The 26,265-nt window shown below is 35.9% G+C and overlaps 1 protein-coding gene across 2 annotated transcripts in view; it reads right to left on the minus strand.

The window, feature by feature from the left end:
- Nucleotides 1–26,265, minus strand: part of ADAM23 (ADAM metallopeptidase domain 23) — a 244,957-nt gene that overhangs the window by 40,283 nt on the left and 178,409 nt on the right. For both annotated transcript variants that reach the window (XM_021008754.2, XM_021008750.2), the window contains exons 14-21: nt 25,535–25,583; nt 19,821–19,920; nt 18,553–18,624; nt 17,758–17,847; nt 16,556–16,636; nt 10,299–10,349; nt 2,844–2,907; nt 1,078–1,183 (exon numbers count right to left, since the gene is read on the minus strand). In XM_021008754.2, the coding sequence (XP_020864413.1) occupies nt 1,078–1,183; nt 2,844–2,907; nt 10,299–10,349; nt 16,556–16,636; nt 17,758–17,847; nt 18,553–18,624; nt 19,821–19,920; nt 25,535–25,583 (613 nt within the window). The remainder of the gene's footprint in view (nt 1–1,077; nt 1,184–2,843; nt 2,908–10,298; nt 10,350–16,555; nt 16,637–17,757; nt 17,848–18,552; nt 18,625–19,820; nt 19,921–25,534; nt 25,584–26,265) is intronic.

The raw sequence follows: 26,265 nt of genomic DNA on the forward strand, positions 1-26,265 counted from the left end.
TCATGAACAGTCAGACTTCACCCTGTTACCTCAGTTTCCTCATCTGTAAAATAAATGAAATGGCAAACCACTCCAGCGTCTTTGCCAAGAAAACCCCAAATGGGGTCATGAAGAGTTGGACACAATCAACAAAACTACTACAACAACATGAAACTTCTCCACACCAAAGAAAATCAGTCACCCAATTATTAAGAATCAAGGCAGAGTAGCCTACTGGGAAGACCGTAGGAGCTAGAGTCAGAAGAATTGAGTATGAATCCTGCCTCAGACACTTAGTAGTTGTGAGACCCCAGGAAAGTCATGTTAACAAAGAAAGAAATTTGTAAACCTTAGTAAGTGCTACATAAATTTGAGTTTATTCATTTAAAAATGGAGCTTTGATCTGTGATTTACTACTTGGTGATACTGATCACCCAAATTTGATAAGCAAACCCAGAAATCTGAGTAAAATCCTCACTTTAAAATTCTCAATTTCCTTAGTCTGGTAAAGGAAAACATACAAATTTTTAAAAGAAAAATTTTCTTTTCATTATGTTCATTCAATAGATTAATCTTAAACCTTAGAAACATGCAATGTTTTATGCAAAGTCAGTTTTTAAAATACAGACTGTTTAACTTAAAATGGTACTCCAAATGCATACTGTTTCTACTTTGTATGCAAAACAATTTTGACATCATCCCATCTACAAATCATGCATTACTACTACAGCCCTATTAAGATGAAAAATTACGGCTTAACATACAACATTTTGGCAAAGTATTATTGTTGCTAAATAAGCTGCTCTAGTGCAGGAAATTTCTCTCCTCGAAGCCACAGAATTGATTGCATCATAATTGTTTTTTGCTAATGACAGGCTCTTGGCCATTTGGCATCAGGAAACACTAAAATTACCAGCTTAAAAATACACACTGGAGAATAATTTCGAAATCATTGCACATTTGGAAAACTCATTAAGGCTTATTTTTGGTGCCCTCCATTAAGAACCGGAGAATGGTCTTGCTTGTACTTGCGTATCACACACACACACACACACACACACACACACACACTCCTCCTGCAGAAGGTTCAGCACTTACTGTTTGCTGCATTGAATCCATCGGTCCCCCTCTTTCCCACAGTTCCCCTTCTCAGTGCCTTCTGTGTTAAGTTTTTCATAGCAGAATTTGTCAGACCCTGCAGCCTCTTTTGAAGGTAAAGGGAATACGAGGAAGATGTTAGTTCCATTTATAATCCCAACCCTGGGGAAATGATTTCTTTCCTAAATGCAGGCAATCTAGCAGCAAAGTTAATAAATGTACCTACACTACCTAGGATTTATCTTTGTTAGGGGTATCAAGGTTTTTTTTTTAATCTATGTTTTAGTCCTTAAAATTTTATTTCTTTTTTAAAGTTATAACATTGGATAGAGAGCTGGACTTCAAATCTTCAGGACATTTACTAGCTGCCCCTAGTCACAACTTCTGTGAGCCTCAGTTTGCTCATCTATAAAATGGGGATAAAAATAGCATCTACTCCAAAGAGTCATTGTGAGGACCTAAGCAAATAACATGTATAAGGTGCTTTGCAAACCTTAAAGTACTATACAAATATCAGTCATTATTATTATTCTTGTCTATTTTTCCTTTTTCTATTTGTGTATTGTCTAACCACTTCAACGAAGGGATGGTTTCATTTTTGCCTTCACATCCCCAAAGCCCATGCCAGGGACAGGCACATAAGTGGGGCTTGATAAGTGCTTGATTGACTAAAAAACACCATTACACAAAGACATTTCATCAATGAATAATTCTGCAATGCTGATTACACAAATGAATCCACTTATCATCAGATCATTTTTGGTAGTCTGATCCCCTTTAGAACCTATAGCCCCAATCGACAGCGATGGATCCTAGTCAAGCAAAAGGGGGCAATGAAGGATTTTCTGGCCATTTCTTTTTCTTCCTCTGTTGTTCTTTTACTCTTTCAACAGCTCAAGAGAATAGTATTCTACCTTCCAATTTGCCCTTTCCAAACTAAAGAGAATTGACAAATCTTTCCAAGAAAAGTTAATGTGGGCTGGTAGAAGAAAATCCTTTGCGAAAATTCTTAAAAGAATGAGAGAGATACCATTTAACTGTCTTGTACCTCTGGAAGGTAAAACCTTCCTTTGTGACTGATAGAGCAAAAGCTTCCCAAAGATTCCAATGCATCCATCTGAGCTTTGCTTAGGAATCAGTGCCATCACTTTATAATTGGTAACTAAGAGACAGAAATGGAAAGCAAAATAATGTACATATCTATAGAGGTTCCTCAGGGCAAGCTTCCAGAAACTAACAAATTCCGTGGGGCTCTAAGATCTTATGTCCCAAATCCCAAGAGATGCCTTTGCCACAGTACTAACCTACGTTTTCTAGGTGGGCATGCAATTGGTCCCTGGAGGCTTGCTTGGGGAGCTCCATACATATTTATATAAATAAGTGCATATACACATACACATATATTACATATATGTGTAAATATGTACGTATGATCAATACATAAAGTAAATAACAAAGACATTGGATCATCATGAATTTTACCACTACAATTCAGTGTGATCTCGATAAAAGAGAAGTCAACACACCTTTCAGAAAGACAAGAAAACTGAATGAATCACCTATTATCTTCTATTTACATGCATGAGATATTGGTGCAAATTTATTTATTTCTTATAACTGGAAAACTATACATTTTCCACTTTCATAAACACACTTTTTCTCATTTTTCTTACACCTTTTCAAGAAGCAAATGACATGTTATAAAACTGAGAAAGAATTTATGGAAAGCACACATATATAATAAGTTGCAGGAAAATGAAACCTACTGCTTCCCCAGATGTACTGGCATTGATTATCTCTTGTCTTGCATTCCCCATTGTAGCAACGACCCTAAAAAAAAAAATCACATGTCAGACAAAATATGTAGGTTGTGTCTCACTTCAGAATACTGACTTCAAGGTTACCTTTTTACATTTTCTTGGTAAATTTCCCTGCCCCCCCCATTCCAGGCCCAAGGATCCTTTTTCACCTTCCAGTAAAAGTCATTAGGTCACTATCATCTTAAGAGAAACATACAGGTATATATGCTTATCATGTGTGTATATGTGTGTGTAATATCTATCTATCTACATCTGTGCTTATGTATGTGTGTGTGTGTGTGTGTGTGTGTGTGTGTGTGTGTGTGTGTATGGCATTAAGAATATAGATTTTTACAGATTAATCCAGTAATGATTTTAATTCTTTCAATTTACCAAGCAGGCATACCTGCTTATATCAATGGATGGGAAAACTAAAACTGTTGGAGCTTTTTAGGTAGAAATGTCCAAATGGCCTGTGAAATTTATTGACTTGAGTAGCATAAGTCATGACCTTAGAAAGAATGAGTTCTGTGCAGTTCATCTAATGTCCTTTAGGAGAGGAAGAGGTCCGAGACAGAAGTGAAAGTGACAGATACAATCTAAGCATTATTATAAATTCGTAAGCTACGATTCACCTCAGTGCTTTTCATCTGATGCACTACTATGTTCCAAAGAATTCCTGCGGGTGGAACTCTAAATGAAGTACTACCTTCTGGAAAGTTAACAGAGGGAACTTTTAGGCCCAGATTGGAGCACTCTGCATCAGAAGTGGAGGCTTCTTCAGACAAAAGTCAAAGTGACAAGACCAAGCCAGTCATGCCTCAAACATATACAACAAGGAAAGACAAGAACTCAGGTGACTTGTAGAGTCCCTACTTCAAATACAAAGAATAGCGAAGCACCCAGAAGCTCAGGGTGGTAAAATAGCAAAATATGAACAGAGAATGAAAATATTAGGAATCGTGATGTCTGAATTTCTTACTAGTAAACTGAAAGTCCTGGAATGTTGAAGCCGATCAAGCCCAAAAGAGCAGATGAAGTTGGTAACATATGGAAATATACAGGGAAAGTTGTGTGTGAACTTCTACAAGATTTTATTCAATGATTTCTTAGTCAACAAATATTTATTCTGATGCATACTATGTACGCATCACTGTATATTCACAGTTTCAGAATTTTAGAAGTGAAAGACACCAGTATTCATCTGATCTAACCCTTGTGGTTATGCATGTTGGTTTAATAATAGAATTTAGATCAGTCAATCAACCAGTATTTACTAAGTACTCATTATGTGTAATAGGCATGTGTCAGGTACCACGTTAAGTACCTGGTTCAATGTCCTTTCCATTCCACCACACTTCAATATTGTCCTTTCTTATCCTGGAAAAAGTCTATATGCTATGCTAGGAAGTATATACCACCATTTTTGCCCTAAAAGAATTATCATTAGAATGGGGAGAATTATTAGTAAATTACATATAGGAGTGAATATATATGTATACGTATGTGTGTATTTATATATACACACATACATACACATATATATAATTAACAGAGAGAAGTATAAAGTACATATTTACCATCATACATAGTTGTAAATTTATTATACTTTATATATAAAGTATGTATGTATAATTAATTTATAATTATATATCTAATTATAAATTAGATACAATTAAGTGCTGAATTAAAGGGCCAATATCACATAATCTAGCACTTCATTATATATAATTTATAATTATATGGATATAATTATAAAACATTCAAGGTATGTGATACATAATTTTATAATTATAAACACATAATTAAGTGCAAAATTATGTGATATTGTCCCTATGTTATAATTTTGCACTTAATTACATATAATTCTAAATAATATATAAATTATTTTTAAAATTCTATTTATTTTATTCTGAATAAGAAATAAAACAAGCATATAATTTATAAGTAATATATAATTATAAACAGCATAATTGTATGTATATCTACCCAGTATATGTGCGGATAGGGTTGTACGTGCTAAATAATGTGATATAGGTCCTATGTTCTGTAAGGAGTTCAGAGAAAGTTGAAAACAATTAGGGATGAATAGTCAGGGAAGGCTTTATAGAGAAGGTAAAACTTAAGCAAGGCTTTGAAGAATGGGTAAAGATTTGGAAACATCACCAGTTAAAGGGACAGTAATGGAAGTGGGGTGTTCAGAAGACAGTAAAGACACCCAAGGTATCACATCATAAAAGAGCTAGAAATAAATTTGGATGAGCAAGAGCTGATAACAAATGATGGAATGCCTTACAAACCCAAACAAAGAAGTTTTAGCTTGATAAAGTAATCAACAGGGAGTTGAACAGAGAAGTGACAAAATGAAAGCCACATTTAAGAGCTATGGATCTGGCAGTGGTGTACACGATGGTGGAGTGAGAAAAGGCAAGCATCAAAGAGGCCAGATGCATTAATCCCATTGTTTAGTGATGACTGTCTAGGTGGCATTGGAAATGAAGAGTAATTGAGAGAATTTAGTCTTGGCCCAAACTCTTTTAAAACACCAGTAGCTATCTGCATGATGGAATATCCAGGTAGTATAATTAATAAATGAAGAACAGGTAATTGGGTCTAGCACTTAGCATAGTGCCTGGCACATAGCAGGTGCTTAATAAATGCTTATTAAAAAGGTGGCACAGAAAAGGCATGGACTCATCTGAGCTCTCCCAAATGCCCCTCCAAACAATTTTAAATATTGCCTCAAAACAAATTCTGGAGTGGTAGAACCAACAAAAACACAGGGTGAAACAATTTTCCATCCCAGATAACTTAGAAGGTCAGCAAGAAAGATCTGTCACACCAGGATAAGAATGGAGCAGAGTCTAGCACAGGTTGTGCAGAAACTCAGCAAGCCAGCAGCAGGTCTTGGAAGCAACAAAGCAGCAATTTCTGAGCTCTCAGCCCACAGATGGTAAAGGGGTTGTACAACCGTGTAGAAGGAGATTACAGGGGTCCCTTTGCTGGCACTAGGGGCAGGACTCCATTGCAATGCCCATGCATGGATTCAGGTCACAGTCCTAGGTGCCAGTCTCAGGGCAAGAACAAGCAGTAGCACACTAGAGCTGGTAGACATAAGGGAGCAGGAACCCTGGTTCTAATTCCAGAGTGGAAAAGAGTATTTATGATCTCTCTAAGACCAGCGCATGGGCGAGGAGAGCAGTGACCATACTTCTCCGTAGATCATAACAACTTGGAAGAACTGAAAACTTACAGACCCCCAGAACTAGCTCTGAGAGCAGAAGTAAGAAAGGCCCAAAACTTGGGACAATGCCTCCTCCAACCAAGAAGCAGAGCCCCACTTTAACATAGACTTATAAGTCAAGGAAAAGGATAGAAAAGTGAGCAAACAATAACAAAAAAAGAACCTGACCATAGAAAGCTATTATGATGACAGGGAAGATCAAAACATAAACTCAGAAGACAACAAAGTCAAAACTGGTACATCCAAAGCCTCAAAGAAAAATGTGAATTAGTCTCAGGCCTAAAAAGATTTCCTAAAATAATTCATAAAGGATTTTAAAAATCAAATAAGCGAAGTAGAGGAAAAAACTGGGGGGGGGGGTGGAATGAGAGTGATACAAGAAAATCATGAAAAAAATTAAACAGTCTGGTAAACATCTTCAAAAAACAGAATAGGCCAAATGATAAGAAGAAGCACAAAAATCCAATGAAGAGTAGAATGGCTTGACAAGCAGAATTGGCCAAATAGAAAAGGAGGTACAAAAGCTCACTGAAGAAAATAATTCCTTAAAAATTATAATTGAGCAAATGGAAGTTAATGACACTGAGACATCAAGAAACAATCACACAAAATCAAAAGAATGAAAAAATGGAAGAAAATGTGAAATACCTCATTGGAAAAACAAATGACATAGAAAATAAATCCAGGAGTGATAATTTAAGAATTATTGGACTACCTTAAAGCCATGAAGAAAAAAGAGCCTAGACATCATCTTTGAAGAAATTGTTAAGGAAAATTGCCCTGATATTCTAGAATCAGAGTGTAAAATAGGAATTGGAAGCACCTACTGATCACCTCTTGAAAGAGATCCCAAACTGCAAACTCCCAGGAATATTACAGTCAAATTCCAGAACTCCCAAATCAAGGAGAAAATATTGCACACATCCAGAAAGAAACAATTTAAATATGGTGGATTCATAGTCAGGATAACACAAAATTTGGCAGCTTCAACATTAAAGGATCAGAGGGTTTGAAATATGATATTCTGGAAGGCAAAGGAGATAGGATTACAACCAATAATCACTTATCCAGCAAAACTGACTATAATCCTTCAGAGGGAAAAATGGTCATTCAGTGAAATAGAGGACTTTCAAGCATTCCTGATGAAAAGACCAGAGCTGAATAGAAAATCTGACATTCAAACAGAAGACTCAAGAGAAGGATAAAAAGGTAAAGAGGACAGAGAAATCACAAGAGATTCAATAAGGTTAAACTATTTACATTCCTACATGGCAATAGGATACTCATAACTCCTAAGAACTTTCTCATTATTAGGGCAATTAAAAGGAGTACACAGACAGAGGATGTGAGTTTGAGTTGAAAATGATGTAATAGAACCAAAAAAAATAAATAAAATTAAGGAGTGAGAAAGAGAAACACACTAGGAGAAGAGGAAAGGAGTGGTAGAATGTGGTAAATTATAAAAGAGGTTATAAAAAGAGCAGTGGAGGGGAAGATGTGGGAGGTGGGGTGGGGAGCACTTGAACCTTACATCGGAATTGGCTCAAAGCCAAAATAATATACACACTCACTTGGTAATAGAAATCTATATTACCCTACAGGAAAGTGGTCAGGGAAGGGGGTAAGAGAGTGGGGGTGCTGATAGAAAGGAGGATAGATTAGGTAGTCAGAAGGAAAACACTTTTGAGGACAAACAGGGAGAAGGGACAGAGAAAGAGAGCAGGATAAGCATGGGAGAAATAGAATGGAGAAAAACACACAGTAATCATAACTGTGAAAAAAAATTACAGCATGTTTCTCTGATAAAGGCTGCATTTCTCAAATATATAGAAAATTGCATCAAATTTATAAAAAAATAAGAGCCATTCCCCAGTTGATAAATGGTCAAAGGATATAAACAGGCAGTTTTCACATGAAGTAATCAAAGCTATCTATAGTCATATAAAAATGCTCTAAATCTCTATTGATTAGAGAAATGCAAATTAAAATAACTCTGAGGTACTATCCCACACTTATTAAATTGGCTAATATGATAGAAAAGGAAAATGACAAAGTTGGAAGATACATGGGAAAACTGAGACACTAATGTGCGGTTGGTGGAGTTGTGAACTGATTCAACCATTCTGGAGATCAATTTGGAGCTATGCCCAAAGGGCACAGAGTCTCTGACCCAAAAAATACTCCTACTAGGTCTGTATCCCAAAAAGATTTTTCTGAAAAGGACATATATGTACAAAAATATTTATAGCAGCTCTTTTAGTAGTGGCAAAGAATTGGAAATTGAGGTGACGCCCATCAATTGGGGAATGGCTGAACAAGTACTGGTATATAATTGTGATGGAATACTACTGTGCTATAAGAAATAATGAGTAGGATGTTTTCAGAAAAACCTGGAAAGACTTCCATGAACTGATACAAAGTGAAATGAGCAAAACCAGGAGAACATTGTACACAGTAACAGCAATATTGTATAATGATCAACTGTAAATGACTTAGCTATTTTCAGCAATACAATGATCTAAGACAATTCAGAAGGATTTATGATGAAAAAATGCTATCACCTTCAGAGAAAGAAATGATAGCACTTCAATGCAGATCAAAGCATACTTTTTAAGCTTTCTTTATTTTTCTAGGGGTTTTTTTGGTTCTGTGTTTTCTTTCACAACATGACTAATATGGAAATCTGTTTTGCATGACTGTTCATGTATAACCTATATCAAATTGCTTGCCTTCTTAATAAGAAGGAAGGAGAGAGGGAAGGAGGGAGGGAAAGAATTTGCAACCCAAAATTTTAAAAAATGAATGTTTAAAATTGTTTTTACATGTAATTGGGAGAAAATAAAATATTAAATAAATATACTTTTAAAAAAGAAATGATAAAAAGATGGCTTTAAATAAACCTGGGAAGACTCATATAAACTGATACAGAATAATTTATACAATGACAATATTATAAAAGTGTTAATTGAATGACTGAGTGAAGGGAAATACATAGGTATGTGATATTAAAGGTGGTGAACTAGAGAAAAAGTCAGAAATTAACAAAATGATATTCAACAAGGATAGTACACCCAGGAAAGGAAAGCAAGCACAAAAGTACAATGAAAGTACTAGGTTGTGTTGTTGGGTTTTTTTAAGTACTGAAAAAGATTATATAGGAAAAACCAAGTGATCATGAGTGAGCCACATGACACCAGTTTTTAAATTAAGCACTTATCCTGTCTGCATAGAAGGTGAGAACCAGAAATGACCTCATGCATTGGTCTGGGATTATTTGTTTGTTTGTTTGTTTGTTTGCTTTAACTCTTCAGTGGCCAGAATTTTACTAGATTACTATGTACAGTTCTAAGTTCTACAACTCAGGAAACATATGAAGAATTTTGAGAAGGTTCATTAGAATAAAAAAGATGATTACCCTAGACTTTTAAAGAAGATGAAAAGAACATTGAGGTAAGTGATATTCTTTTCTCGGTCCTCAGTCTTATTGACCTATAGACTTGACATTGTTGCCCACCCTTCTCCTCCTGAATATTCTCTCTTCTCTAGGTTTTTGTGAAACTACTTGATCCTGATTCTCTTGCCACCTGACTGACTACTTCTCAATCTTCTCTGCTTGCTCATCATCTATATCACATCCCCAGTTGGAGGTATTTGCAATGGCCTATGTAGGGCTCTTATGGAGAGACTAGTGAGTGTGTCTAGCTATTCTGTTTTTATACAAGGGAAAATGGGCTTAAATCCTAAGATTTTCTTAACAGTGCATTCCTAAATATTGAAAAATATTTTTTCCAGAGATTAAAAGTTATAAATTCTCCTCTTCCTGGGGTTACTTAAAGTGGAATAGAGGAGATCTCTCAAGGTTGTTTTGTAAACATGTTTGCTGAAAATACTTTAAAATATTCATACGCCAATAATCCAATTCCTAGTCATCTATTCACTAATCTTCCTTTGTCCAATCTTAAAAGGGTGACTTTTCACTAAAATTAAAGGCAATATATTTAATATTTCTATATTCATTTCAAGTTAGAGTATTACTATGATGGTTAAGTGTTTGAGTTGTTCCCTACCTGCAAAAGACACAAGTGACAAAAATCATGCAAACTATATTTTGCATATTACATGCAAAGTTTTGTGTATAATATACAAAACTATATTAAAATTTGTAAAACTTGGCATACCTGATTAGAATTGCAAGAATATCCATCCTGTTTATGAAGATTGGGTGGGCACTGTAAAACACAACCCTATTAGTAAATATTGCAAATTTATAAGAACTAAGGAATTCGCAGTGAGTAAAATACATCATAGATTTTAAAAAGAATTATATTTTATGTATATCAAGCACAATATTGAAAAGTCAAAGAGAAGGCAATAAGAATAATGCTGTAACTAGAAGTCAGAAATAATACATACTATATATCAAAGTTGTTTTTTAACTCATGAATATAAAATGTGTTTAAAATACAATAGATTAGGTTTGAAAAGGGTGAGAAGTAGTTATATACTTTTATATGGTAAGTAATTTGGGGTTGGGGCAATCCCAGATCTGTGATTTTATCATTGTAGGAAGCTCCTTGTAAGCAAATTCCTTCTATCATCTCAGAACTGTAGCTACCTTGAAATTTGAAGTTTTAAAAAGTTGCTGATGGCCCTGAGAGATTAAATTACTTGCCCAGGGTCACATAGGATGTATGCATCAGAAGTGGGCCTTGAAACAAATTGTTCTGATTCAGAGAAGTCAAATCTATCCGCTATACTATGATAAGAAATTAAATTAAAATGTTTTTAATTAGAGCTTTAAAAGCATAATTGCTGAAAAATGACAGTTTGGAAAATAGGTCAGATTGTAATTCTAGAACACACATGGGCAGGGCCTATTCTAGAAAAATTTCCGCACTGTGAAAAAGCTGTTTGTATACTACTCATGTGCCCACTTCTCTGGGCACCCTATATATAGTACCTAGACAGTAACCCTTTATTTATAACTTTTTTTATAAAAGGAAAAAAAATACCCTGCTTTCTACCTTCTAATTCAAAATGAGTGCTATTATTGTATGTACTATTATTGCCCTCCTTTCTCCAAAGACTGAATCATTATTATAATAACTGAGCCATAGTATAGTTTTCTTTAGCAGGACCATTTTATGAAGCATTTTTGTAAAAATACATTTCATTTTTTTAATCTATTCACCCACAACACTGCTTGAATGGGTGGGGCTGAGGAGAGTTTTTCTGAATTCTCATTTGATTTACCACATGTAAAAACTGAGAAATTCCAAATTAAAGCCCTTCCATAGCACTGAGTCCAGAAAGAACTTATTAAAGGGAACAAATTTATGCATCTCTGCTATTAAATGAGCAAATGTGACAATTTAAACTAAAATTACCCAAATCAAGGTGAAATCATTTCATTTTGCATACTTTAAGTACAGTTATCAAACTGCATATCAATGCTTCTGGCCATTTGTTTACAAGAATATTCAATTACTCATAAGGCTTCTGGAATACTTCTCTTTCCTAATAGGCAGCTTCCTGTAACACATTTTCATTTGTGAATTTCAGCAATAAACCCTGGCTAACTGCACCATGTCTATTAAAAATGCAGCAGTGGTCAGTGGGTCTTTTTCACTGGAATCTATTCTTAGAACATAGTATCAGGAGTGCATTAATCAACCAAAATAAACTCTCCAACTCATTCCAGAATTAAAATAACCTGAATGAACAGAGAATGAGAAAGTCAGCTGAATAGAGTAGATAGTAGGCCAACTTTAAAATTCCATACAAATTTAAAGTCTACCCATGGCACATGGTGGGTGCAGCTAGGTGGTACAGTGGATAGAGTTCTGGGGTCAAGAAGACTTATCTCCCTGAATTCAAATCTGGCCTCAGACAATTGCTAACTGTGACAGACCCTGGGCAAGTCACTTAATCCTGTTTGCCTCAGTCTCCTTATATGTAAAATGAACTGGAGAAGGAAATGGCAAACCACTCCAATATCTTAGTCAAGAAAATCCCAAATGGGGTCACAAAGAGTCAGATATGATTGAACAACATGGCTCATGTTGTCTGGGAAATCATGGGCAAGTTACAAACTCTCAGCTCCCCAGGGAACTCTCTAAGACAAACTGCAGTTTTGCATTGTTCTTTTATAGTTTCCTATATGATAAAATATTATGTAGGGACTCCTCCTCTCCCAGAAAAAAAAAGAAATGACAAAAATTCTAGAAGTATAGACGGGACGGGGATATGGCAGAGGGGAAGAGGATAGGATGTTTCATTGCAGAACAAGCACATCAGTCTACAATTAATTTGCCAAATTTGCCAAGTGTGGCCAATATGTCATAGCCACAAATTCTCATAATCACCTGGGAGACAATTTACACTTGACTCATTGTTGGTGCATACTTATTAGTCATTAAATGCAGACTGCTAATCAATAGAATAATCTCAGGAAGGAAACTAGATAATGCTTTCCTTGGAGGCATTTGATGTTCTACAAGACAATTCACTAAAAAAAAAAAACTTAAGGGCAATGCTGCCTATTTAAGTAGCACATCTAAAGGACTGGGCAAACATTATGCTTTAGAAAATCTAACTGGTACAAGAGAGGGAGCTCTGGACTTGAAGTCAAAAGGACCTGAGCTCAAATTCTGCCTCAGACACTCATCAGCCATGTGATCCTGGGCAAGTGAGATAGCTAACAAGCATTCTGTAGCCGCCTACTATGTACCAGACAACATGCTAAATGCTGGAAAGTCATTTATCCTGTCTTGGCTTCAGTTTCCTCATCTGTCCAAAAGAGAGGGTTAGACTTAATGGCTCCTAAGGTCCCTTCTGGCTCTAAATCTGTTAAACCTTGTCACACATATTTCTTACACATGTGCCTCACTGCTATTATGGTCTAACTTTAAGCTTATTCCTCGTGTGGATGCTGGATGTGTTTGTGGGAAAGAGTGAACCTGGATCTTGGAAGAATGTTTTGTATTAATTCTCTCTACCATGTTATCTGAGAGTAGCAGCAGCTGCCCTGTGGGACCCAAGCTGCCAATTAGAGCAGAAATTGAGGAATGCTACTATTACCATCATCGTCATCATTATTATTAATTATTTCTTCTTCTTCTCCTCATCCTTTTCCCCCTCCTTCTTCCTCTCCTCCTCCTCATTTTTTTTTCAAAAAGCGGGGACAATTCACTTTTTATCCTGTGCAGTTTTCATTTTTGATTTCTTGAAATATAGCTCTGGAAAGACAGGCTTTTTTTTAAAAAAAGCCCATTGTGCTTTAAACGGAGCTACTTGACTAAGCCTTTAAACCCATATCATTCTGGCTTTCACTGAATGGCCAATAATAGCCTCAACCAAAGCCTCCGTGGCTCATTGTTCAGGTTTTGATGGTTGTGAATGAGTGCAAATAGCCATGGTTTTCTGTTCTGGCCAGAAACTATGAAGATCTTCCTCTCTTAAAATGAAATCTTTGTGATGGTAAATTGGGCCATCTTTTGTCTCAACTCTTACCCAGCTGTTGGAGTCAATGAATGGCTGTGACCTCAGACAAACTGAGACCTGAGAAAGACCCTAATTTAGAAAGGCCAAGGTCACCACTGTATCCTGGACCATCACCAGTCACCTTGATCTCTGCCTTGCCACTATACTTTGATGACCAGAGGAGAGAGTAAGGCTGAGGACTCTGCAAAGCTCTGCCTCAGTCATATCCAATTCACACACACCAGTCAAGATAGCACCCTCATGATGTCATTGGTCCTCTTCAAGAATCAAGGGGGAACAACAACAAATCTGCAATCACATCCATATGTTATATTCATGTAAGCTATTTCTCTTGATCACACATTTCTTTTTATTGAATCTCCTATAAGATATAATGTAGAGAATTTCCATCAGTTTTCATAAACATATCAAAATCAAGTCAACTGGACAGACAGCATGGCTAATTTCCAGAACTGTCCATAGATATTTATTCTCTGAGACTCACTCCTCTTATCAAGTATGAGGCCTCATGAAATAATCAGGGAAGTCATGTGCACAATGTGCAACAACTGCCTGAAAAGAGGAGGCTTTATTTTCTTTAACAACTTCTACATACACACTACTCTTGTTTGGTCCACTCAGGACATCACAGATTGAGGGGGAAGGGACTTCAGAAGCTAACTAGCATACCTCTCTCATTTCTTTTTAAAATTTTTTAAAATTTATTCTTAGTTTTCAATACTCACTGTTATAAGATTTTGAGTTCCAATTTTCCCCCCTCCCTCCTCTTTTCCCTCCCCAAGATGGCATGCAGTCTGATATGGGCTATACACGTACAATCACATTAAACATATTTCTCCATTAGTCATGTTGTGAAAGAAGAATCAGAACAAAAGGGAAAACAAATCACAAAACAGAAAACAAAAAAAGTTAACATAGTATACTTCGATCTGCATTTAGACTCCATAGTTCTTTCTCTGGATGTGGATAGCATTTTCCATCCTGAATCCTTTGGAATTGTCTTAGATCACTGTATTACTGAGAAGAACTTAGTCTATCAGAGTTGGTCATAGCACAATGTTGCTGTTACTGTGTACAATGTTCTCTTGGTTCTGCTCACTTCAGCATCAGTTCATGTAAATTTTTCTAGTATGCTAATTTCATTTCACAGAGGAGGAACTGAGTCATAGAGGAATTAGGTGACTTAACCAAGGTCTCACAGGGAGCAAATAACAAAGGAGGGATTCAAACCCAGGCCCTTTTGTTCCAAATGAAGCAGCTTTCTACTGAACCACATTGCCTCCTGGTAACCTAATACACCATAAGAAACCAACTCCAAGCAAAGCAATTCTCAGCTTAGGATCATAGATTTAAAGCTAAATAGGACCGCAGACAAAAAAATAGATTGAATTTCTCATTTTTCAAATGAAACTGAAGCCAATGAGGTCATGACTTGCCCAGAGTCAAGTAAGTTCCTAAAATTGGATTTGAACTCAGGGCTCCCTAACTCCAAGTTTGCTGCTCTATCCACTATGTCTCTTATAAATTTAGAGTTGGAAAGGACCTTGGAGGTTATTTAGTCTAAGTCCTTCATCTTACAGTTGAAGAGACAGAGGCCTAGAATGATTTAGTGACTCGCCCAAGGTCACAATGAAATACAATAAAAAATCAAATCCTGGTCATCAGACTCTAAAACTAGTGTTTTTGTTTTTTGTTTATTTTTTTTACTGTGCCACACTAACTCTATTTGCTCAATTGGGAGTTGAAGAACTATCTCTGAATGAGCAAGAGGCATTTATGTAACAGGTTAATTCATACATGTTAGCCATGTTAAAAATATTTCAAGTCTAGGCAATGATGCTTCAAAAATTAAAGTTGCAAATCTTCATTAGAACATTTAGATTTTTCAAAAGCCTGAGAAAAATGGTTTCAAGACATAAGAGTCATCAATTCCATATAATTTAAGCATGATATATTCTACTATGTAGTTCCTAAGGATTTTCAATAATAATTATTTATACAATGCATTAAAGTTTGCAAAGAAATTTATGTGCATTATCTCAGGAAAGCCTCACAACAACTCAGTGGGCTAGGTACAATCGACATTATTTTATTCTCCACTTTATAAATCAATAAACTGAGACATGGGAAGTTAAATGACTTGCCCATATTCACAGAATTAATGTCAGAGGCAGGATGAACCCAGGACTTCCTGACTCCAGCCCCAGTAATCTATCCACTAGGACGTATTTTTTCAAATGAAACACAATACCCAGTAATGCCAACAATGTGTCAACATATCAGAGGAACAATGCAAAGAATAAACCTAGCAATATGCCTAAATGGTACAAGATGGAAACGTCTAAGTCACATTAAGAATAATCTAAATATGCCCGTTTAAATTTGGCCAATGAATATATTTGCTAGAGAACCTATTTTAACATTACTACATTTGCCAACTGGTCCAATTGACCATATTTCCATGTACTTTCCATATGTGGGACCTGGAAACTGGTAAATGTTCTGCACACGGCTAACTCACCTGCAGAAGCTAGGGGTACCAGGATAAGAGAGCCAGGTTAATTGGTTATAAATCACAAGGGCTGATACTCTTAATAAATGGTCCCCCAAATGAATAGGGAGATAGAAGGATTAAATTATGACAGAACACAATTAAAAGCCTTGTTCCTTAAGGGAATAATAAAAACTTTCCTGTCCCTAGTATATAAAAAATATGTATATAAATATGTATATATGTTGTATGTAAAAACAACAAAACTCAGAATTTACTCAGTTAAACCACATCACAATATGGTTGTAGGTAAAGGAGGATGAGTAAGGGGAGAAAAACAGAAACAAGTCTGCAGAAATATTCATTGCTAAATGCTTTTTTAAATGAATTCATAAGGAGACGCATCCAAGCTGGGAAATGGATGGTCACATTTCATTATACCTGGCCAGAGTCTCCAGTGCAGGTTTCAGTAATGTCACAGTCATTTACTCCTTCTCGACAATTATACCCTCGTGGCTGAAACTAGAAATTGAGGATCATTAGTTAAGCATCAGAATCAGTTATTTGAGAATTCCAATAGTCTTCTCATTCTTTAAGTTGAAAATGTCAATGTCTCTGTTAACAGAGCCTTTTAAGTCATGACTTCCACCAAGCAATCAACATGAGTCATGAGGCAGATACCAAATGGATGTAAGCCAGCTGCCACCCACTTTGCCTATGAATCATCAGCAAAAAAGTAATATGTTCAGGTTTCAAAAACTAATTTGACATGATCATTATTTTAAATAGACACCAAGATAACAGAGCATCTCATTCCATTCTTAAACAGTTATAATTATTAGTAAGTTCTTCCTTCTGTTTTGTCAAAAACTACTTCACTATAATTAACTTATATTAGGTAGAACACACATAAACACACATATATGCATATACATTATATACATATATGTGTATATGTATGTGTGTGTGTATATATATATATATATATTATATATATTTATCTTCATTAGGTTTACCTAATATTTTGAGTATAATTCAATGAAGAAAGACATTCCTTTTTCCTTTTGTAGATGCACAAAATAAAATTTAATCCTGGGTCTGTATCCATTTTTGCTTCACTACTCACTTGGCTTCATGGATCACTCAATCCTCCATTCAACTGAACTATAGACTGTTAGCACAGCAGGGAAAGCAGCCCAGCTGGGAAACAAGGGTATGAAGGAAACAGCAATATCTATCAGCCATAGGGAGTGTACCAGCCTCTTGTCCATAATGGGGCAGCTTTCAGACAACACTTTTAAGCTCAGAGAGTTAAGGTTTCCTCTACTCATGCTGGGAAATTAACCTTCATAATACTATGTTCCCAGATCTCGGTAATGCTCAGAGAGGCAAGGAAGGCAACAGGTAGGAGGACTTCTTCTTCTTTTAACTACAAGGTTATGTGTTGCCAGATGTCTTTGATGCCCTTAATTATTTGGGAAAAAAACAAAACTATTTCTAAGGCTGCTAAAGGCAGTGGCCACCAAAAATAATCGACAAACTCTTGCACAAGCATTATTTCTCTCACACAGTTAAATATGCTTTGGGTTGCTTATCTAGTTTAGAAGTTAAAAGAAGGATGAATGTGTGTTGGAGTAACTCACGAGACAGGTGGTGCTGTTACAACAGGGTCCATCGCTGCAATGTGCTCCATTCGAAAGTGAGCATTTCTTGCAGCATACGCCATAGCATTCCTAAGAGAAAATACTTAATGTGAAGGATCAAGGAGTCTTTCACTCTAGATCAGGGCTTCTTGAACTTTTTCCACTCCCAATCCCTATCAACACTTCTTAAACTATGGGTCACAACCCCACTGTCCCTTTAATATTTCCCAATGATCTTCACCAAGAAAGGTCCAAATAAGGTCACCATCTATGCAATGGCAAACAAGTGTTTGGGAATAAAAGTTCTTTGCATCCCAAGTGCCTGGCACATAGTAGGTGCTTAATAAATGTTTATTCTTTGACTGAAAGAGAATTAACAACAACGCATAAATTTAGAGCTAGAAGGGATCTCAGAAGCCATCTAATCCAGAGAACTCTAGAAGAGGAGAGGAAAAGGAAAAGAGAGAGAGAGAAAGAGAGAGAGAGGGAGAACAATATTTCATGGTCTACATTCACATACCTCAGATCAAAGAGGCCTAAGTAGCCTTAAAAAGAAACAAGAAAATGGAACCCAAAGAATCCATTCTATTTTTTTCAACTAAGTATTCACTCAACCATAGATTATAGCAAATAACACTATAAATCTTCTAAATACATTTGAACTGAGGTTAATCTTGAAGAGTGTGGTTACAAAAACAAGATAATGAAGCTATGATAAGTAGTAGGACTCTGCCTTGTATTTGTTTTTTCAGTGTCTGGACTAGAAGGTAGTTTTTAAAGGTCTCAGATGCTTACCACATGGAAACCACAATCACATTCCTCTCCTGCTTCCACATAGCCATTTCCACATTCAGTGGCTTCAAACAACTAAAAGAGATTGGTGATAAGGGGAATTTAATATGTGATCACAAGAAATTAATATCAAAGAAAAGCAAATACACTAATGAGTCAACAGAATCTCCTAGTCAATTATCATGTAATATTGCCCTAGGACCCATCTCATTGGTGCTTGTGTTGGTAATATCATAGGGGAAATAGTCCAAGCCACATGACTTATTGGACCCCAGAGAGTAGCTCTGACATTGGAACTATTTCATAAAGAGATCAGCTGCCAAAGAGGAAGAGAGAACAGATCACTCTTCTATTCTGCCAGGAGAACTAACCTCTAACTTAAATTTAGCATTTTCTTCACATATGAATGTGATTAAAAATATTATTTGGTGAAGAGGCCTATATTTCCCCAGAATGCTAAAGATGTTGATGGCACAAAAACATTTAAAAACTCATGCTTTAGAGTCACATGTTACATCACAAAAATACTTATGAGCCATAGAAAGAAAAATTTCCTATTCAAACAATGTACATTAGGGGGCGGCTAGGTGATACAGTGGATAGAGTGCTGGCCCTGGAGTCAGGAGCACCTGAGATAAAGTCTAACTTCAGATACTTATTAGCTGTGTGACCCTGGGCAAGTCACTTAACCTGACTGCCTCCAAAACACAAAATGTACATGTATAAAATATTCAGTAAAAAGTGTCTCTCACTGTGTCTTACTGTATTTTGTGACCTTTGTGGCTGTCTACTTTGCCTATGCTTGACCCCAGCTCTAGTTCATGAGTGTTTCTGGATCCTTTGCTAAGAAGTGGCTGAATTTTCCAAACACCATACACTGTGTCAATATCAATGAGCTGTCAAGTCAATAAATAACATATCTTACCAAAGAAATAATATAATATGGATACAGAGCTGATAAAAATGATCTTCACAAACTGCCTTTTTCTCTGGCCTATTTAACCAGGCCATCTAATCAACTGCCTAGGAGGACAGGTTAAGCCTAAACGCACTGAGACAGAATTCTTAACCTACCTGAATTAGAAGCCTTTTGTACTTAGCACCAAAGTAAAAAACCAGTTATCATTATTCCACTGGTCTTCTTTATGGTAAAGTCTCATAAAAAAGAAAAATTAATCTATTATGACTTAGAGATTGCCTTTTACTGGTCTGTTGCTGTTTGATGGGAATAAGAGAAAGCCATAGTGAGAGTACTAGCTGAAGTGACTGACCTTTGTTGGCCTGTTAAAAAGACAGAATCCTCCCCCTCTTTGTAAAAAGTCCTTATATTCCAAAATGCTGCATTTTGAGAACTTCCGGGAATGTGACACCCTAAAAGGATAAAAATTCAGTTAGGTTATAATTCACCAAAAAAAAATGTCGACAAGAAAATTATAATCTTCATACTGCAAGATAATTCAAATGTTCCCCTCTGTAATTAGGTAAACTATCCACAGAAATTATTCTAAGGTAAGTGGGCAGGGTAAGACTTACAAAACGTAGAAATTCGGAGGATTCATGGGAAGACGCTAGACATGAGCCATACCTAAGTTTTGTTTAAGGGATTTTTCCTTAGAGTTCTACCCTATAGTCAGGGCACAATGAGGCAGAGAAAAATGAGAAAATCCTGGTGAACTGGGGGTGCCCATGATTCCAGAGAAAAAGCCCATTGCAGGAGGGGGCCATCTTGGCTTCGGATCACATCTATGATGCACTCAACAGTAAACCTAGGGCTTGACCCATTAAGTGGAAAGTTTAACAACCATCAAAATACCTTCAAAGTAGCTGCCCAAAATGTGACTATTTTATTTTCTCAATTCTCTGCCAGACAGGATGATGAAAGCCAATACACTCAACGAAAAGCAATACATTCAATGAAATATTGGAATTCAGCATAGAATTGCATACAGGAGAGGGCTCAGGAACAACGTTCGGATCATTGTTTAATAGGAAGATGGCAGATGACTGGAAGAGGGAGAGGAATAATAAACTAGATGCTCTCTCTTCAATTTGAGGGTGTGAAGGGAAAGCCTCAAAACGTATTTTTAGTCAATAAGCAGAATGAAGTTAAGGTACCCTAAATTAAATAGTTATGTCTTTATCCCCAACTTTCTAGTCTTAACATATTAGATACTTTGACTTATATTATGAAACAGATCATTAAAAGAAGTGTGCCAAAAGTATTTTGGCCTGCTCTGCTACTCCTCTCCAATTCTCAGCTAAGTTCACTGTCTGACCACATATTCTCTCTAAAATATATATACCTAGGAATATGAATCAATCAATCAACCAGTCATAAATGGTCAAAGGATATGTACATGCAGTTTTTGGGTGTAGAAATCAAAACTATATATGGTCATATGAAAAAATCCTCTGTCATTATTGATTAGAGAAATGCAAATTAAAATGTTAAAATATCTCAAAATTTATCAGATTGGCTAAGATGATAGAAGGGGCAAATGACTAATATTGGAGGGGAAATGGAAAAATTGGGACACTAATACACTGTTGGTAGAACTGTGAGCTGATCTAAACTGATTGGAGAGCAATCTGGAATTATGTCCAAAGAGTTATAAAATTGTCTATACCCTTTGACCCTGAAATACAACTATTAGGTCTGTTTTCCAAAGTGATCAGATGGAAAGAACATATATGTTCTAAAATATTTACAGCAGCTCCCTTTATGGTGGCAAAGAACTGGAAATTAAGGGGGTGTCCATCGATTGGGGAATGGCTAAACCAGTCATAGTGTGTGATTGTGATATAAGAAATGATGAGAAAGTTGACTTTAAAAAAACATCAGAAGACCTGCATGAAATAATGAAGAGGAAATGAGCAGAACTAAAAGAATGTTGTATTGTTCAAAGAATGACTGTGAACAACTAAGCTATTCTGGGTATTATAAATATTTATCTACAAAGTACTTATGAAGGAAGACATCATCCACCTCCAGAGAAAGAAGTGATAAACAGAAGTATTGTTTTACACACACACACACACACACATATATATATAACATATATATGCACATACATACATATATATGGGATGAGGATGGAAGGAGGGAGACAGTTCAGAACTTAAAATGTAAAAAAAAATTAATTTAATTTTAAAAATAAATAAAATATACGTATTGATGAACCAGCTCTAAAGATTGTTCTTCCAAATGCTTATTACAGTTTGGTCAGCAGGTGTCCTTTTATCTACTTGTCTTTCCTCTCTGATTACTTAGGCTGAATTATTTTATTAATCATGGAGCTTATTTAAGAGGCTTTGCAATGTTCTGGGGCTAGATGCTTTCAGTACATCACCTTTAAACAGAAGTAACTGGGGGACCTTGACACCTGTAAAGAATGCCTCATTTATTTGGATCCTGAGCTGACAGCCTCCATGAAAGTGGTAAACACCTCTAGTAGGCATATAACACTTTGTTTTATCCTTTACTATATATTAACAATCAGAGGATCATCAAACAAAGGTCTTTGTTGTTTCCTCATTATTCATTCACAAAACTGCTTGCTGTTCAGTCATACCAAGACATGGAAATAAAAATTATAAATATAGACAAGGTAAAGTGGATCATGAGCATTAATGGCCATTTGTTCTTACTTCTTTGGTATATCTGTAATAATAGAATTGAGTTTGGCAGGCATACATAAAATGGGATCCTAACAAGCTTTTATAGTGTTACTAAAGCAACACCATATCATTACAATTTCTTTATTAAAAGAAAATTAATATTTAAATAGGTTTGGCAAGTTTTTTTTAAAAGAAAAGCAATATTCAACTTATGTATGAGTTGACTTTCTAAAGTTTTCTTTGGAAATTAGTTATTTAAAAATAGGTATCTATTTTCTCATAGAAACAGTGTCACAAGAGGGTGGTTAAGTTCCTAGGCTAACCTACAAAAGGTGCAATCAATCATTTAACAAGCATTTTTAAGCACTTACTATGAGCACTATCTTAGGGGCTGGGGATAAAAAGACAAAAATGAAACAGTTCCTGTCATACATTCTATCAGGGGAAATAATATACATATACAGATATATATGTATACATATATATGTATACATATATATGTATATATATATATACACAGAGGTATATAACACACATACATATCTACATATGTATATTTATATGTGCATATGTGCATGTGCATATACATATATAAAATACATATATATATACACACACAGATACATCTATCTGCATGTGGATGGATGGATGGATTTACGCAGGAGTATGCTAGTAAATGATTAACAACCAGGTGTGCAGGAAAAAAAAAATATATATATATATATATACACACACACACACACACACATACACACAACACACCTTTAAGTGTAATTTGCATTATTAACATTTTCCCATCATTTCCTAAGTCTAGAAAATCAACAAAACAATAAATCAAGCCTTGATTTGCAGCATTTGGAGATTTTTCCAGGTATAAATGCTCACATTGAAAATATAACAATTGGGGCAGCTAGGTGGCTCAGTGGATAGAGCACCAGCCCTGAAGTCAGGAGGACCTGAGTTCAAATCCGGCCTCAGACCAAACACTTGACACTTACTAGCTGTGTAACCCTGGGCAAGTCACTAAATCCTAAGTGCCTCAAAATTAAAAAAAAAAACACAAAAATATAACAGTTGGCTTGCATGAGCCAGCAAGAACTGGCTCCAGAACACCTTGGATACATGTGTGCATATAGAAATAGACACAGGACGAGAAGAGGTGAGGCTAAGGCATTAGCAGCTAGTGGGGGGAAATGAAGAAAGGTTTAATGTAGTGATTCACTCTTGAGATGAATTTTTAAGGAAACCAGGAATTCTAAGCAACAGAAGGAGGGATCACATTGTAGACATGGAGGACAACAAGTGCAAAAGCAATGAGGGGAAATGGAGTGTATAAGCAATCACAAGAAGGTCAGTCTGAATGGACCACAAATGTACAAAGGTAAGTAAAAATGCTGGAAAGGTGGGTTGGGGCCGGTTGTGAAAGGCTTTAATACAAAATAAACAGCATTTCTAGCACAATATAAAAGAGTAGTGACAATGCTTTACCCCTGATCTTACTGGAAAGACCTCTAGTTTATCCCTAATATGCATAATGTTGGGTCTCAATTTTAGTTAGCTATTACTTACCATATTAATTAATGGTACATTCATTTCTATGTTTTCAAGTATTTTTATATAAATAGACATAGGTAATTGGATCTATCAGCTTAGTGGTACAGTAGATAGAGCACCAGGCTTGGAAACAAGAAGATCTGAGTTCAAATCTGGCCTCAGATACTTACTAGCTGTGTGACCCTGGGCAAGTCACTTAACCTCTATTTGCTTCAGTTCCTCATCTGTAAAACGGGGACACATTGGAGAAGGAGATGGCAAACCACTCCAGTATCTTTGCCAAAAAAATTCCATAGACAAAAGTCCATGGGGTTATATAGAGTCAAAAACAACTGAATGACTAAAAACAACAACTAATCTATCAAAAGCTTTTTCTGCATCTGTTGAGATAATAACATGATTTTTGTTCTTCTTGTTATTAATATGGTCTCTTATATGGATAGTTTTCCTAATGTTGAACCAACTCTGCATTCCTGATACAAATCCAACCCAGTTATAATATGCTTGTGTAATACACATACACACATACACTATATATATATATATATATATATATATATATATGTATATATGCATATATGTATAGGCATACATAGTATACATACATATATATTATATTTGATCATAGAAGCAATAGGGAGATTGGAATGGACTGAGTAGGGAAATATCATGGTCAGATCTAAACTTTAAAGAAATCAATTTGGCAGCTATGTAGAGGATGGATTAGACAGCGAAGGGATGTGAGGCAGAAATAATACAGTTGAACGCAATACCTGGCACATAATACATTCTTGAGAAATGTTTGTGGGTGTTTGATACTACTGATAGAATATGATAGTGCATAGGGGAATGCATTCCAATTTCCAAGTGGGGAATACACTTCCTGTTGCCCCTAGGAACAAAAGATCTTCTCTATTCTCTTCCAAAACAAACACACATATCCTACAATGAAAGTTTCTCCCTTCTTTATACCCTTGCCTGGCCTGGCTTTGGAACTCCTAGTATAGGGTTAGGGCTGATGAAGAAGGCACATGGAAGGTTATGGTGGTCTGTAGGAGACATAGGCTTTTATGATAACTACTTCCATTGGGGGAATCTAAGTAAAATGCGGTGTGGGCCCTGGTTGAGGATAGGAGGCTTCTGGGATTAGTGATTCTCTTAGGGACAGAGGCTTAAGGGACAGCTCTCTGTATATCACCCCTTCATTAGGCACCAGCAATGACTCAGGGTGATCTAGCTCCATGTAGCAATGGTATTCAGGAATCCAGAAGAGAATCAGGGATGTATGATATGAAAGGAGCATACTTAAGCTAAGTAATTCTAAGCAGCCAAGTGCCTCTATGTAGAAAAAAAAAAGAAATATTTTTATTTTTAAAAAAATCTAATCCTTATTGATTGCAAAAGCAGCATCAGTATAATTTTTATTACTCTACATGTATCTGTTAAGCATCTTTTAGAAGAGGAATTGATGGCAGCATTGGTTGTCACTGACACCTTAGAAAATACTATAATCTATTGTGAGTGTACTAAAATATTTTTAACATTAATAAACTTACTGACAATTAAGAGTTCACTTTTATCTGTCAATATGTAGAAAAGAGTACCTACAACTCTGACCTTAAATGAACAATTAATAGAACACAAATGAACCATTTTCAAATTCTAGCTGGCTGAATGATTATCTTAATTATAGCAAAAGTTCAATTTAGGCTAAAGTGACAACCAATAACTTACTTCATGTGGAACATTTTAACCAGAAAGTACACAGAGAATACATTTACAATTAGGAAAACTTTAAGAAGTGTTTATTTACCCTGTTTCTTCCATGATACATCCACCCCAGGATTCTGTGCAGTCACATTCTTGTCAGATGAAACAAAAATCACAAAAGAAAAACACAAAAGACAAGAACCAAGTCATTTCTTCATCATGAATTTTCCCCCTTTGAAAAGTATTTTGCCCCTAGTTGCCTACTAAGCAGGTTCAGAAGGCCATGCATCACAGCACAAATCACCTTGCCTCCAGATTCAATATTTCCCTCCTATGAAAGCAGAAAGGAGTTACTAAACTTCTCTGAACTTCAGTCTCCTCATCTAGAAAATGACGATAACATTATTTCCCTATAACATGCTTCCAAGTGTTACTATGTGGCACAAAGGAGCTGGTATTAATGGAAGAACGTGGTTTCAATCACTAGGTTGAATGAGCAGTGTTCTTTTTTTAAATATGTTTCATTTCAGGCAGATAAGAATCACCCTGAAAAGTTGAGATGGGAGATTTAGGTGACCAGATACAAAGTAGTTACTATACTCAAGGAGGCTTGAGGAATATGAAGTTGGGAAGTTCCCTATCACACAAAATCTGAAATATTATAAATCTGACTTGTAGACCATGGGCTCACACATTTACAGGGTGGTCACAAAAGGAAGTTGATCTTTTTCCTCCCCCCTACCATTTTCCATCTTTCATCTCACTTTTTTCTCTCTTCTGTTCTATAGGACAAGTATAGGCTGCTGCAAGGCTAGAAGTAACAGATAAAAACAA

The sequence above is a fragment of the Phascolarctos cinereus genome, unplaced genomic scaffold (genome assembly GCF_003287225.1).
Source record: "Phascolarctos cinereus isolate Bilbo 61053 unplaced genomic scaffold, phaCin_HiC Scaffold_7;HRSCAF=346, whole genome shotgun sequence".
In the NCBI taxonomy this organism is placed as follows: domain Eukaryota; kingdom Metazoa; phylum Chordata; class Mammalia; order Diprotodontia; family Phascolarctidae; genus Phascolarctos; species Phascolarctos cinereus.